Source organism: Caenorhabditis elegans, chromosome V, assembly GCF_000002985.6.
Source record: "Caenorhabditis elegans chromosome V".
Lineage (NCBI taxonomy): Eukaryota > Metazoa > Nematoda > Chromadorea > Rhabditida > Rhabditidae > Caenorhabditis > Caenorhabditis elegans.
This window is the reverse complement of record NC_003283.11, coordinates 8,804,132-8,820,053: the sequence shown is the minus strand read 5'-3', so window position 1 is coordinate 8,820,053 and position 15,922 is coordinate 8,804,132. Positions and strand designations below refer to the sequence as shown.

At 37.9% G+C, this 15,922-nt stretch overlaps 1 protein-coding gene and 1 non-coding gene across 2 annotated transcripts; one reads left to right on the top strand and one right to left on the bottom strand.

The window, feature by feature from the left end:
* Nucleotides 1-98: 98 nt before the first annotated feature.
* rpm-1 (E3 ubiquitin-protein ligase rpm-1) lies at nt 99-14,655 on the top strand (the record flags this gene model as incomplete). Its single annotated transcript, NM_072866.4, has 15 exons — nt 99-285; nt 354-577; nt 1,019-1,452; nt 1,591-2,035; nt 2,182-2,326; nt 2,378-6,171; nt 6,222-8,264; nt 8,317-8,862; nt 10,564-11,523; nt 11,579-11,755; nt 11,806-12,492; nt 12,555-13,121; nt 13,165-13,902; nt 13,952-14,097; nt 14,175-14,655. The coding sequence occupies 15 exons, from the start codon at nt 99-101 to the stop codon at nt 14,380-14,382; spliced, it is 11,301 nt and encodes a 3,766-aa protein (NP_505267.1). The 3' UTR covers nt 14,383-14,655.
* Nucleotides 11,703-11,849, bottom strand: C01B7.11. Its single transcript, NR_069116.1, has one exon. It is a non-coding gene; the product is annotated as an Unclassified non-coding RNA C01B7.11 (non-coding RNA).
* Nucleotides 14,656-15,922: the final 1,267 nt, after the last annotated feature.

Sequence of the window (15,922 nt, the reverse complement as noted above, 5' to 3'; positions counted from 1 at the left end):
TCTAAATGCCACAGTTAAATTTTTCAGATCACTAATGATGAGAATCAATCTATCCACAATATTTAACCAATTTTATTAACTTTCCAAAGAATATCCAAATGTCGTTCTTCTTGCGAGAAATTGATGGTGAACGAGTGTGTTCCACGAGCACCGAAACGTCGATTCCTGAAGATAGGAAAAGTGCACGAAGACTGAGAAAATTGCTATACAAATGTGCCGAGAACACATGCAAACCGGATATTCTCAGGGTTCCAGCACATTGCGGGAAACTCGATAAAGAAGAAGGTTAGTATATTTTTTTGTAGTTTGGAGAAGTATAAAATAATAAAAATAAAAATAATTTTTAATTTCAGAGAAATCCAAAACACCTCTGGACCAGCAACAACAAATTAATTTTCATGATATTCTGAACTCAAAATTTGTTGTGGGACCACCTTCGCCTTTTGCTTTAGTAGCAATTGCCAAATCAATTCTTGCACGGTTTGGGAATCCAGAAGAAGTTTCTGAAAAAGAAGATGGAAGCGAAGAGGAAGCCGGAACCAGTGGAGCTGATGAAGAGGGAAAGCAATACAAAAATGTGAGTTTTTATAATGTTAAAAAGTATTAAATGAAAAATACATTGAAATTTCTAATTAAGTTTCAAAGTCAACAGCCAAATTTTTTCTAAATTTTTTTTCGAAACGTAGTTAAGAAGCTTGCAAAACTGGGACATAGGTCGGCAAGGAAACCAGAAAAAACAATTATGAAACCGTGTTTTACACATTGACGATATCCCCCCAGCTAGATTCAAAATTGTTTCCTTTTTAAACGCTAAAAATAGAATATGGTTTGAAAAATAATTATTTGAAATTGAACCGGTGAGTAATAAAACAATTTTGGAATACTAAATTACCATAAATTTCAAAATGGAACTGAACATATAACTCTACAACTTTTTGGAACCCGTGTGTGAAATACTTTTTCTTATTAAAAACTGTTTTAAAAGGTGAAAAATGGTTCAGCTCTCATGAATTTTCAGACTGATCAGCTGGTTGGAGCTAGTTTAACATGTATCTTCGAAGTTCTCGAGCAATTAAGTCGACGTGACGCCGAACTTTGTGTTCAAGCTCTCGAATCATTGTTATCATTGATCCAATCGATGCCAATCGATTGTCTTCAGTCCGAAAACCGTTTATCAATGTCTGCAATGATGCACGTTCTGAAAACGCTTCGAGAAGATGCCTGTCCCTCAGTGAGCTCAAAAGCTACCTCATGCCTTGTGGCTTTATCAGTTGCATGTGGAGAGCCGGAGCATTTAGGAAGCACAATTCGATCATTAATTTGTATGAAGAAAAATATTCGAATGAGCGCCGATTCGACGTATGATATGATCCAAATGCCAGAAAATTTGAGAAAATTACTACTGAAAGTGAGGAGGAAAGCTTTAGGCGGAGACAACACTGCCAATTCCCCGTGAGTATTTTATTCAAGTTGAAAGTATTCAAATATGTAGTATTGTGTTCACAAATTTCTTCTTTTAGTAGAATTTCTTAGAAGCTTGCAAAATCCCATGATAGTTTTATTAGTATTTTATTAAATGCAAAATTTCAGACCAAACTGGGCAATGGTAGATGTTCACGAGCACTCGGTAGCAAGCAGTTTCAGTCTACCTAGTCTTCCTGATAGCTCTCCGTCTTCCGACACTCCCGACGATGACAATCGAATACATAGCACAATGGCATGTGATGGAACATTTCTCTACATTCTTAATTATGTTGGACTCTACAAGTTGGGGACCGGCCTGAATGAAACAATTTCTGGAAAGTTGTATGCAGCGAATCAGAGTTTACAATCGTCGAAAAATGTGCAAATGTATTTATGCAATGGATCATTGTATTTACGAAGAAATTACTCATCATGCATATCAGTGATTGACACGGATTCATTGTTGGATATTGGAGAAGTGATTCTACCACCAAGTTGTGTACAACATGCACTGTTCACGGATGGAACATACTTTTACAGTGCAACTCTGATTGCCAATTCTACACTATCGGTAGGATTTATTCTCTCAAATTAAAAATTAAGATATTTAATTGAAACTATTTTTAAACACTTTTAATCGTGAAAATTCTACTTATTGTTAGAAATAAAAACACATAACATGACAGCTCAAAAAAGTTTATAAATAACATATTTCAGACAATTCAACTAAATGATTCATTTTCCCCTTCCAATGAGCCATCATCACGAAGAAGTCATCGACTCACTGATGTGAAGTTCACGATTCAAGGAGATCTTCAAGTTCCTCACCAACTCCCCGAATTTCTACCTGCAAACCTTCATCGTAAGAATAGTAGTTTTGTTTACATGGAAATTTGAACATATCAATTTTCAGCTCAAACTGTTGATCTTCACTTCACTCGAGAAATGGCATTCATTCAAGCTCGCTCTGGAAAAGTGTACTACGCTGGAAACGGGACAAGGTTCGGATTATTTGAAACTGGGAACAACTGGATGGAACTGTGTCTTCCCGAGCCAATAGTTCAAATTTCTGTTGGAATTGATACAATAATGTTTCGTTCTGGTGCAGGGCATGGTTGGATTGCAAGTGTAGACGATAAGAAAAGAAATGGAAGACTACGTCGACTTGTTCCATCTAATCGCCGGAAAATTGTTCATGTTTGCGCCTCTGGTCATGTCTATGGATATGTATCTGAAAATGGAAAGATTTTCATGGGAGGACTTCATACAATGAGAGTGAATGTTTCAAGTCAAATGTTAAATGGACTGGATAATGTGATGATTTCTTCATTAGCGCTTGGAAAATCTCACGGTGTTGCTGTGACTCGAAATGGCCATCTTTTTACATGGGGATTGAACAATATGAATCAATGTGGAAGAGTTGAATCAACTTCAACCACGTCTTCTCCAAGACATTCCGGTCGTCAAGAGTATCAGATTTGTCCTATCGGAGAACACACGTGGCTAACTGACACACCCTCGGTATGTGCTCAATGCGGGCTTTGCTCCGCACGAGGAGTAGCATGTGGAAGAGTTCCTCGACCAAAGGGAACCATGTGTCATTGCGGTGTTGGAGAGTCAACATGCCTTCGATGTGGACTTTGCAGACCATGTGGAGAGGTTACAGAACCAGCACAGCCTGGTAGAGCTCAGCATGTGCAATTCAGTTCAACAGCTGCTCCTCAAAGAAGTACTCTACATCCGTCACGTGTAATTTTAAGTCAAGGACCTCATGATGTAAAAGTTTCAAGCGTAAGCTGTGGAAATTTTCATACAGTACTTCTTGCATCTGATCGAAGAGTTTTCACTTTTGGATCCAACTGCCATGGCCAATTAGGAGTTGGAGATACACTTAGCAAAAACACTCCGCAGCAAGTCATTCTTCCATCTGATACAGTTATAGTCCAAGTTGCCGCTGGTTCAAATCACACAATTTTGAGGGCAAATGATGGAAGCGTTTTCACATTTGGTGCATTTGGAAAAGGTCAGCTAGCACGACCAGCTGGCGAGAAAGCTGGATGGAATGCGATCCCTGAAAAAGTTTCTGGTTTTGGTCCTGGATTCAATGCATTCGCTGGATGGATCGGAGCCGATGGTGATTCTTCAATCATCCATAGTCATACAGCTTTATTATCTTCTGATAATATTCTGAAAGCTCAAATTGTTGCAAACAAAACGAATATTTTCATTTTCCCAAGAGAAGTTGGTAAAGACTACATTGTAATAAGACGAAAGTTGAATGTTTTTGAACATCATGCGAGCGATTACAAATGTTGGTATACATCATGGGCCACTGATCCGAAGTATGACATGCTGTGGTATTACAATTCAGCAGAAATGGAAATCAAAGGATATGACATTTTCAAAAAATCTGAAAAATCTGTGGGCGATGCATTTGATTCCCTAACTTTCCTAGCTGGTGCCGAATTTGCTGTCCAAGTGTACGACAGTCCTGCTTATGCAACTTCGATGAGTCTTGGAATGCAACTTTTATCAGCAACATTCTCAGCAAATGTTATCAATTTATCTGAATTCTGGAAGGAAAAACATGGGGAACGAGAACAGGATCACGAGAAAACAATTATGGATGGTTATTCAGTTGCAAATCGATTTGATGGTACGGGAGGTGGTTGGGGATACTCGGCAAATTCTGTTGAAGCTATCCAATTTAAAGTCTCCAAGGAAATTCGATTAGTAGGAGTTGGGCTGTATGGAGGACGAGGAGAATACATATCGAAGCTCAAGTTATATCGACAAATTGGAACAGAAGCTGATGAGTTATATGTGGAGCAGATCACTGAGACTGATGAAACAGTTTATGATTGTGGAGCACATGAGACTGCAACTCTTTTATTCTCACAACCAATAGTTATTCAACCAAATCATTGGCATGTAGTCAGTGCAAAGATAAGTGGTCCTTCTTCTGATTGTGGAGCAAATGGAAAACGTCATGTCGAGTGCGATGGAGTAACATTTCAGTTTCGAAAATCTGCTGTGTCAAACAATGGAACTGACGTAGATGTTGGACAGATTCCGGAGCTGTATTATCAAATTGTCGGTGGATCTGAAAGTCGTGACGAATCGGATTCGAATAAACAGCTGTCAATCAGTAGAGACATGTCAAATCTCTTTTCACCTGCTGCACTGAAAAATGTCACAGCGGAAGGAATTGGTAATTTGCTGATACTTTTGGAGTGGGCTTTACAACGCGTTCAAATTGATGAAGATACAAACAATCAAGTTGAAGGAAGTGCTGAAAATCAATGGAGTCAGGAAAGAGCAGGATTTGTTGCTATTTTAAGCATGAAGCTTATATCAAGATTCGTAAGAACAGTGTACAAAGAGAAGGGATGTCATGATGAACCAGGAATTGATTTTGCTAATAAGTTGGTAAATCTGCACTCAATGCTCTTAGAATTCTTCTTTTCAACCGATATGACTGGATATGAAAATCGTCCATTAATTAAAAAAGAAGAAAAGGTTGTTGAAGAAGGGTATACTCTGATGAAGTGTGTGTCGGAAGCGGTTAAGCTATTCATTTCTCTTTCTCACTGCTTTATGGGATCAAGAAGTCTCATGAATGCTCATCTTATCGCTGTCATGAACAAAGGAAATCATGAAGCTTTGATCCTAACATCTGCAATTATTGGATCCCTTGCTAAAATTGAACGGTTTGCTCATCAACTTCTATGCTCGACTACCACAACTGAAAGATTTCCAATGCTGTCATCACTTCTTCTGAAACATTTCAATTGTGAGAAAGAAACACTCGCGTCTCTCACTTCATTTCCAAATATTCTTCGATTTCTTTACGATCAAACTTTTATGAGAAATGCGTACGAAAACACGTCAAGTTTGGCTGAGGCCATTTTGGTCAAGGTATCGAGAGATCTTGCCATTCCGACAGATGATACTCTTATGGGACCAGTAGTACATCAAACTTCGTCGAGGTTCAGAAGAAGAAGTGCACAACCTACTTGGGATATGTCTGATGGATGTGCAGATGCAATTGCTTTTAGAGTGGACTCCGAAGGGATAAAATTACACGGTTTTGGAATATATCTTCCAACTGAACCAGACCGACGGAATTTCGTTGGAGAAATAATGATGTTGTCTCCAGATTCATCTGAAAAATGGACATGCCTTCTTCGGGTTACTGCTGAAATGTCGTCTGAAGAAAAAGAAGTTGGAATTGTTAGATTTCCAGAATATGTACTTCTTTCTCCAGGTGTCACTTACGCTGTCAAAGTTAACATGATGAAAAATACAAAGACATTCTGCGGAGAAGGTGGAGTCACTCAAGTGCATCTACTCAATGGAGCCCGCTTGTTTTTCTCAGGATGCTCAATGAGCCAAAATGGAACAACAGTTCAACGCGGACAACTACCATACTTGATATATTCAATCCTTGATCAATCAAACAGTCTTCAAATAAAACAAGAAACAATTTATGATACATTCACTCTACTTCTTCGATTGATGGCTAACAAAATTGGTGCCGCAATAACAGAAGGTGGAGCACTTCCTGCATGCTGTCAACATTTGATGTCTCATATAAATCCTCATGTCATGGTATACATGGAAAGATTCCCAGATAAAGCTTTAGAGATGATGTCAACAATGGAACAGTTGATCCCAATGGTTTCAAATTTGAACGGAGTTGAAAGAGTGAGTTTAAAAAATAATATTTGCATTAAAAATTTTTGTTTTTTTTTCAGGTTTTCCATTCATACGATTCAGATGACAGTGGCTGTGATACACCATATTCTGGAATTGTGACAACTGTGGTTGAGAGTCAACATCCATACAAACCAAATACATCAAGCTCAATGGTTTTGTTGTTCGAGGAAGCTGATTACATTTGTGTCCGATTTTCACCGGATTGTCAAACTGCACAATTTGATGATCAACTGACAATTTATCTCAAAATCGATGAGCATTCTTACATGCCAATTGAACGTTGTTATGGGAGCGAATGGCCGTCCTATCCAATGATATTGCCTGGAAACTGTCTGATGTTTGTTTTGGATGCATCTTCTGCTGTTGAAGGTGCAACTTCTGAACAGATGTTCGGTTACCACGTGACAGTAACCGGATATTTAGTTGGTTACAATGATTCTACTATGCGACTGGAACAAGATCTCGTTTGGTTGTCAGCTAATGCTTGTCGAATAATGACACAATTACCGATCAATCCGAGCAACATTGAACATTTGAGCACAGCTGAAGACGACACTCGTCATCTATTTGAGAAACACGGAAGTCTTCTGAAAAAAGGTCTTAGCTTGAGTCATTCACCAACTCTCAGTGAGCTGTGTACAAAGGGACAACCACCTCCAGCACAATCTGCTGATCTTCAGTTCTTACGAGAATTTCTTTCTGGACATACATCAACATCTGCTGGATTTTTAGCAAAGTGGCTTCCTACTGGATCTGTTGTTGATGCTTCAAAATGTCAGCTATCCTTATCTCACGACGACTTGATTGTTGGAAAGGCAGTTACTTTGAAACTTCTATGCAAGGATCAATATGATCGAGAAGTTGACTGCCCGAAGCTTCAAGTTGAAGTATTTGCCTCGCTTGGGCACAGGAATCCTAGTTCCACTATCCATCAAAACCTGCACATTGGAAACCTTCCGTCCTCACTTTTAATCCACCAGAATCCATTCCAACCGATTATCGTTAATCACACAAGGTATATGAATATTGCTGCAATGCCTGCATATGCAAATTATTCCGTGGAGGAGATTCGATTGGGATTCATGATAGAAGAACTTGTCAAAGATCGGGTTCCTTTAAAATCATCTGATTCTTCCTTGTTCTCTGGTACTTGGACTCCCACTACTGCTGGCAAATACCGGATTGAATGCAAAGTTGACGGATCTGATATTTCCCATACCTACACTGTTGAAGTAACTGAACGGCCTCATCGAGCTGGCAAAGGGACAATTACGAAGCCAAGTGGAAGCCGACGTGGTGCACAGATGACTGTAGCGAGAACTGTTTCCATTCCGTTTTCAAGTGATTTCTCAGGAATACGAATGCGATTAGGAACAACGTTAGCATCAACATCAGTGGGTGTTATACCACGTGGAGCTTTGGTGGAGTTTATTGAAGAAATGGACAATGATGATGGAAAATGGATTCGGCTTACGGACGAAACAGCGTTACTGTATGGATGCAACCAAGGAGTTGGCCAAGTTTGGTGTCTTGCTTATCACAGACCACTTCAACGAGAATTAATTCCACTGAAAGCTGATACAGATCGAGAGAAAGCTGTGAAGTTAAGACGCAAGGAAATTGAAAAAGAATCGAATGGAAGTAAGCATCATAGTGTTTCAATTGATGCAAAGGAAACATATATTTTATCACCAAATGATGTTCTTCAAGTATATTCCACTCCTGCACCTCATTCAATGATTGACGGTGAGAAAATTATTGGACCTTGTGATTTGATGAGCAGTGGCTGGTTAGCAAATCGTCATGGAGTCTGGATAAAACTCACTGGCGTTGAGAAGTATGTGCTCCAAAAGAATGACCCATCTTCTGAAACGTCACTGAGCTTTTCGACAAATGGCAATGATGAAGAAGACTTGGAAAGGCCGATTGAACGAAAGAAGACAAGGCTTCCAAATGCTTTGACACCATCAGTTGCTGATTGTATTCGAGCAGTATTTGCAGCATTTGTATGGCACGAACATTTAGTTAAGGATTTAATGGCAGCAGCAGCATATTTGAGATTTCATCAAAACCTTCATAATGTGAGTAAAGTAAACGTTGTTTCCTTACAATTAAATAAAAAAATAATTTCAGATCTGGCAGTCCTGTGAAATTCCGTCGTGTACTAATGCTCCTGCAGCTCTCCAACCAATAGTGAAAATTTGGAGAGAAATATGTGAAGTCGTGGAAACCAGTGTAGAGCAGCATTTGATAATGCCCCCAGTTTCAAACAAAGCCATGCGTGCAGAAACTGTGAAGCCACCATCACGAAGCGGTGGATGTGAACTTTGTGATGCAAACATTACTGTTCCATTGACTGTTCATCTCCGAATGGCACATCCTGGTTGTGGAGGAGATTGTCTTGGATATGGTTACAACTCAAATGGAAAGTTCACCACTGGGTGGTCTGGAGAGTGTGGAGCTGGTGGTAGAGGACAGTCTCCTTGGTATTTGTTATGTAATACCTGTCGATCTCAATATCTCAAGAAAACACCAGCTGGGCACCATCAAGAAAGAACAAGAAGATGGAGAGAGTTTAGATTTTCAACATCAGCATCAGATGCTAGACCGGAGGTTATTATTCGGCAAAATGCAATGTTCCTGTTGGATTTGAATAGTAGATTACAAACAGAATCAAATGTAAGTTTGTTAAACGAATTTCAAAACAATTATTAGCAGTATTCAAAAACTTAACAAGAGAAGTCTTTGAGGGGTCCGTAGATTTGGGGTTCTCATATTGAAATTCCGATAGAAGAGTGTTAGTTATGATCTCTCCAAAAAATTTAGCTGTCCCGGTCAAGTTTCAGCAAAGTTATGACGTTTTGAAATTTCAGTTAAAAACACCATTGAAATCCACTGTCTTACCATGCAATCCACGCAAATCTCAGCTTGCGTGACCACCGAAAATGTGACACCCACCACATTGAGTTGAAAAATGTCCTCGGTGGCCGAGTTGGGAGTGCGCGCGTCTGATAAGATTTAAGCTTTGGTTCGATTCCTTCTATTTTTGAAATATTTTTGTAAGTTGAATAAAATTGTAAAACAACTCATTCAAACATTTTTGCGCATTTTTAAAGTGATTTTATTTTTATTCGGGAACCTAGAATCATTGTCCGCACTTTTTGGAAATTTTTATTTTTTTCATTTTTGCTCAAAATTTCTTGATCAACTCCAAGCAAAAAAATCAAAAAATTTCATTTTTCTAAACAATTATGAAATTGCTATGTTGTTGTTCAGAAATGTATGAAACGTACATTACACAAGTTTTAACTCTCTATTCGCAAGTAAACCGTCGAAATGATCTACATCTCACGAACTTTGTGCAAAATATTTAACCAACTTTGAAGTTGCATAACTTCGTTGAGATAAATTATTTTGAAAAATGATCAACTAACAAAATGTTTGTTGAATAACAGTGAACAAAGTTTTAGTTATAAACTTTTTGATACCTTCAGCCACCAAAAAGTTGTGACCGTTTTCCAAAACACAATGTTAATAGAAAAACTAGCCAAATGCCAACCTTGTTTTCTTCTTTGTAGCTGGAGGTATCAAAAAGTTTATAACTAAAACTTTGTTCACTGTTATTCAACAAACATTTTGTTGGGTGATCATTTTTCAAAATAATTTATCTCAACGAAGTTATGCAACTTCAAAGTTGGTTAAATATTTTGCACAAAGTTCGTGAGATGTAGATCATTTCGACGGTTTACTTGCGAATAGAGAGTTAAAACTTGTGTAATGTACGTTTCATACATTTCTGAACAACAACATAGCAATTTCATAATTGTTTAGAAAAATGAAATTTTTTTATTTTTTTGCTTGGAGTTGATCAAGAAATTTTGAGTAAAAATGAAAAAAATAAAAATTTCTAAAAAGTGCGGACAATGATTCTAGGTTCCCGAATAAGAATAAAATCACTTTAAAAATGCGCAAAAATGTTTGAATGAGTTGTTTTACAACTTTATTCAACTTACAAAAATATTTCAAAAATAGAAGGAATCGAACCAAAGCTTAAATCTTATCAGACCCGCGCACTCCCAACTCGGCCACCGAGGACATTTTTCAACTCAATGTGGTGGGTGTCACATTTTCGGTGGTCACGCAAGCTGAGATTTGCGTGGATTGCATGGTAAGACAGTGGATTTCAATGGTGTTTTTAACTGAAATTTAAAAACGTCATAACTTTGCTGAAACTTGACCGGGGCAGCTAAATTTTTTGGAGAGATCATAACTAACACTCTTCTGTAGGAATTTTAGCATGAGAACCCCAAATCTACGGACCCCCTCAAAGACTTCCCTTGTAAGTGTGAAAAAAGAAATTTCATTTTTTTATGTTTGCAGAGTTCGTCAACAGCTACATCTGGATGGACCATTAATCTCTTCCCAACTCACTTGAGCACCCCCTCAACAATGCCCAGAAGTCAACAGAAAAGATTGGATGTTCCTCCGAACAACTCCGTTCATCAGAATTCTTACATGAAACTTGGATATTCCTCAGATCCCGGCCCAAAAGTCAACGTGATCATGTCGCCTCCAAACCAAGGCGCAGATCAATCAGCTTCATTGAACAGGCCTGGTCCTTCAGCAATTAACGAGCCTGCCGAAGTCTTGCAGTCTCCATCAGCTGCTCTTCGAACGTTATTCTCAAACACCAATCCATCAACCTCTGCACTTTTGAAACGTCCTGTTCTAGCATTTTGCGTAGAGCACCACGATCTGAAGAGAATTAAATCTGCATGCGTTCAATCTGTTCGTCGAGCTGTTGCATTTTCTCACGCATTTCGTGTCTGGAATTGGCTACTTCGAATGGTTTCATCTGAATACAGTGTGTCTGATATCATTCTACAGTATCTAACTACGTTGACATCTTATAATCGACTTGCTGAATACATGTTCTCTGCCAAGAAAAACTCAAACATTTTGCCTCACCCATGGAGACTTTGTTTTTTAGCCGGTCCAATTGCTGCTGACATGGTCACTCAACTTCACGCATTCCTCCATACTGTTTCGATTATTTTGCAATCTGCCGGAGTAGATGGTAGACTTAAATCGTTATGCTTCAAGTCTTGGACACTTCAACTGACTGCACAAGAGCAAGATTTGCTGATTCTGACATGCAACATACTTGGGACTGTCGGTGGTATTTTGTCAGACACTTCAATTCTTGATTCCGATAACCGATTTGTGAAGGAGATGAAAGATATAACGAAGTTCGCGGATATCACTGCGAGTAGCAGACAAGCAATGGTAATTTGTTTGACTGATGAAAGTGGAGAAACATTTTGGGAAAGCGGAGAGGAGGTGAGATTATTTATAGTTCATGACTGGAAACATAACATAAAAATACGTTTTTCAGGACAAGAATCGAAGCCGTTCCCTATCAGTTCAGCTTGACGAAAGTGCTCATGGCGAGATCCTCTCACTTTTTATAGATAATGCCCGAGATGAAGGGTACCGAATCAGTTCGATTGCTTTTAAAGCAATTCTCGAGGACGGTAGGAGAAAGGATCTGACTAGTTTGACTCTTGAATCCGTGAGTTTTTGATTATACATACATTGTTTCATCTCATGTTGAATTTTCAGGCATATTGTGGATGGTTGAAATGTTGCATCAAAGACATCAGTCACATTCAAATTCAATTCAAAGGACCAAACCCAGCATCTCGGATTAGGCAGCTGATGATTCTCGGTTACCCGGCAAAAACTACTGGAACCCCGAGATTAGCTCCATCTACTTCCCATCATTTATTCTTCAGCGATACTCAACGTGACGCGTTTGCACTTTTCCAAGCAATATCATCTCAAGCCTTTTGTGGCGAACTATCCGAAGATGATACTCTAAGAGAACGGGTTATAGATTTACTATTCAGTAGAGTTCAACTTTATCCACTTCAAAATTACGTGTACACTCAAGTTGTTCAAGCGATGGAAAAAGAGGTCGAGCTGCTTTGTGATAAATCGAAGCGAAATTATTCGTATTGTTGTGGATTGATGAGTTTGTTGGTCAGGATTTGTGACTCAAGAGGCAATATGGATAGTTTTGGACAAAGAAATTCAGTTCTAACTTCAATTACTCAACTTCTTATATTCTCCCCAGTGGTTGTTCAAAGACAATGTCTCAATTCTTTGGAATGTATTTTTGCATCATTCACTCCAAGTAATGTAGAGGTACCAAAAATTATTCGCAATCTTCTGGTCGTCGTTGGAAAAGTTATTCAACTTCAAGTGAGAGACAAAGCAGCCCATACAGTTGTTACTGTTCATCTTTGTGTAGGTTTTTCCTTTAAAATAAGTTAATTTTTGATAGGTCTAAACAAATTTCCATTTTTCAGTCATCTGTCTTGAATGCGCCTCAAAATTGGCGAGTTGACAAATCAATCGATATGGACATTGGACGGCAAACCGCAGTACTTGTTGAAAACCTTTGCAATGGGACATATACGCCAGAATGGTCAAATGCCACAAAATGTGAATTGGCCAATTGCCTTCTGAGTTTGATACAAATGCCTGAATCGGTGTCTTACACGGAAACATTGTCAACTGGAGGAAAGAGTAAAGCAGTCGCTGTGGTTAGCTCAAAACGTTTTTGGACAGCAATCTCATCACTATCGCTAATCAAGGACAAGTCATGGTTGGAACTTTCGGAACGATGGAAGACAGTTCAAGATGAAGAGGACCAGGAACCGGTTTTATTGTGTGAAAATCATGATGATGGACATACCGTAGCACAAGTGTTCTGTGTGGATTGTGATGTGGCACTGTGCAAAGAATGTTTCACAGTGATGCATTTGCATAAAAAGAATAGAAATCACGGAGTGAAAAATCTAGTGCAATCGAGTACCCAACATGATATCAATATTCATCAAGGATGTGCGAGAATGAAGTTCCTCAACTTTTTAGTAAGTGTTACGAAATTTGAAACTTACCTATTTTTTTTTCTAGATTCTATTCCACGGAGAAGCTCTCAACGGAATGGTAGAAGTCGCCGCTGACACTCTCTTTCCCACGTCAACTTCTTCCATACAACCGGCAATGCAAAGTTCAAGTGCATTTCTTGGCATCCATCCCATGACATGTCGGTTCTGTGGAAATAATGTTCCAGTGGAAGATCAGAGTCTTGATGGAACTTGTACTCATGAGGATTGTGTTAATTATGCAAAAACCGCGTGTCAAGTAATGCATACTTGCAACCATTTCTGTGGTGGAATTCGAAACGAAGAAGAATGTCTTCCGTGTATGACCTGTAAACGAGAAGATGCAGCTCAAGATGGAGACGATGTTTGTGTAATTTGTTTCACTGAAAGACTTGGAGCAGCACCATGTATTCGCCTCGGATGTGGTCATATGTTCCATTTCCATTGTGTTCGAATGATTTTGGAAAGAAGATGGAATGGTCCAAGAATTGTTTTCCGTTTTATGCAGTGTCCATTGTGCATTCAACCTATTGAACATTCTGGATTACAAGATCTTATCGAACCATTGAAAACAATTCGACAAGAAGTTGTAGATAAAGCAAAAATGCGTTTGGAATATGATGGTCTCCTTACAACTCCAGCTCTAACTGATCCAAGATCCGAGTTTTACAATCAACCAGAGGAATATGCTCTTGATAGATATATGTATGTCTTGTGTCACAAGTGTAAGAAAGCCTACTTTGGTGGAGAAAGTCGTTGTCAAGCCGTGAGTTTTTTCCCAGAACTAATTTTTGAAAATATTGTTCCAATTTCAGGCATTAGATAGCTCGCAGTTCAATCCTGAAGAATTACTATGTGGTGGTTGTTCAGATACAAGCGGAGTTCAAGTCTGCCCAAGACATGGAGTCGAATATCTGGAGTACAAATGCCGATTCTGTTGCTCTATTGCTGTTTATTTCTGGTGAGATAACGAACTTTATTCAAAAAATAAATTAATAGAAAAAATGATTTCACAAATCTGTAAATTAAACATTTCAGTTTTGGTACAACTCATTTCTGCGCACCTTGCCATGATGACTTCCAGCGTTTAATGTCTCTTCCAAAACATCTTCTTCCAACATGTCCAGTTGGCCCTCGATCAACACCAATGGAAGAACAAACATGCCCCCTGAAGATGAAGCATCCTCCAACTGGTGATGAATTTGCAATGGGTTGTGGAATTTGTAGAAATATTAGTACTTTTTGATTCATAATTTTATTTTTAAATCTATCCGGTAAAGCCTCTTATAGCAGTCAGTCTTTCTGAATTGTATCAAATGTTCAAATAGAAATTATTCCCTATTGCCTCTGTTCAGTACAAATTGATCTCTCTGTCTTACCATTTCCAAAAATTTATTTTTTAAAAATTGACCACGGGTTGCTTTTAGTGTTGTTTTGATTTCTATAAAGAAAATTATATTTTTATTGATACTTACACATTAAATAGATCTATTGAATAAATTTCTTTAAACAAATAGTACTCCTTGTGATCACTGGCCAGACGCGGCTATTATAGATTCAACCCACACAGTAATTGTGCTCTTCTTTTCAAAAACAAATCGAATTAGCTAACAACTCACGAGGGAAAAAGAAAAGATGGAGTTTCTCGCTGTTTCCCATTATTTGTGGCGATAATCACATTGAAACAAAAACGTTGGACCTTCAAAGCATCTGAAGAGAGGAGGAGAATGAGTTATCTGGGAATGTACACTCAATTGATCATCTAGATTTACACTAAATTCATTTAAAAAAAGCAATAAAGAAATTGTAAAAATTGCTTGGTCATTTTTATTACATAGTCTATATTTTAGTATTACAATGAATTTAGTGCAATTTTTAAATTCCAAACTTTTTGACTGAAAATTATGTATTTACTTTGAATCTAGAATATTTTGGGAAAAAACACATAAATTGCAGTTCCTATTAGTGTTGCACCCTGCTATAGCAGCTTTTATCTCTATTTTAAGTGTTTCAACAACTATACGTAAAGATATAATAAAGGTTTTGATAATAATTTAACTTGTTTTGCAAGAAAGCAAGAAAATCAAAAACTGACTAATAGAACAATAAGGGTTGTAAGACTATTCAAAACACGGAGTAAATAAGGTTTATAATAATAATAATTTAATGACTATCCTAAAAAATGTTCTAAAATTTTTAGAGTGAAAACAATTTTTTTTGTTAATCCTATTTGTTTAATCATGAATCTAATTAAAAAAAACGCTAGGTTGAAGGTAAAAGAAAACATATATCAAACTGTTCATTCAAGCTTTTGACAATAAAATCATATTATGAACGAAACTCTTCGAAACTTTCTCGCGTAGTTACAAACTCCGTCGACGCAATAAACTTTTCTGAATCCATTTGAAAACTGCTCACAATCCAAAAGTGTCTCACACTGAGCTTTTCTGTTCCTTTTACGGCAAGCATCCACTGGAACAGTGAAAAGCGAAAATAGAACAATAGAGAGTAGAAGAAGATTGAATTGGAACCGCATATTGAATACAAATGGAGGTGTATCTGTGTTTTATGTGGGCGGAAATGTGGAAAAAACTAAAAAAAAACTTATGATTATAATTGAATTACGGTTCGAGAAGCAATACTGTTATGGGAACGGAAATCGAATTGAGGCAAATCGTTGCAAAGTGTATAGTTTTCCATTTGTTTCAAAGTTGTGTCATGTGATTACGGTAAAAATAATTTATGGAACCTAAGAATTTGAAAACAGAATCTACTGGAATTATTTT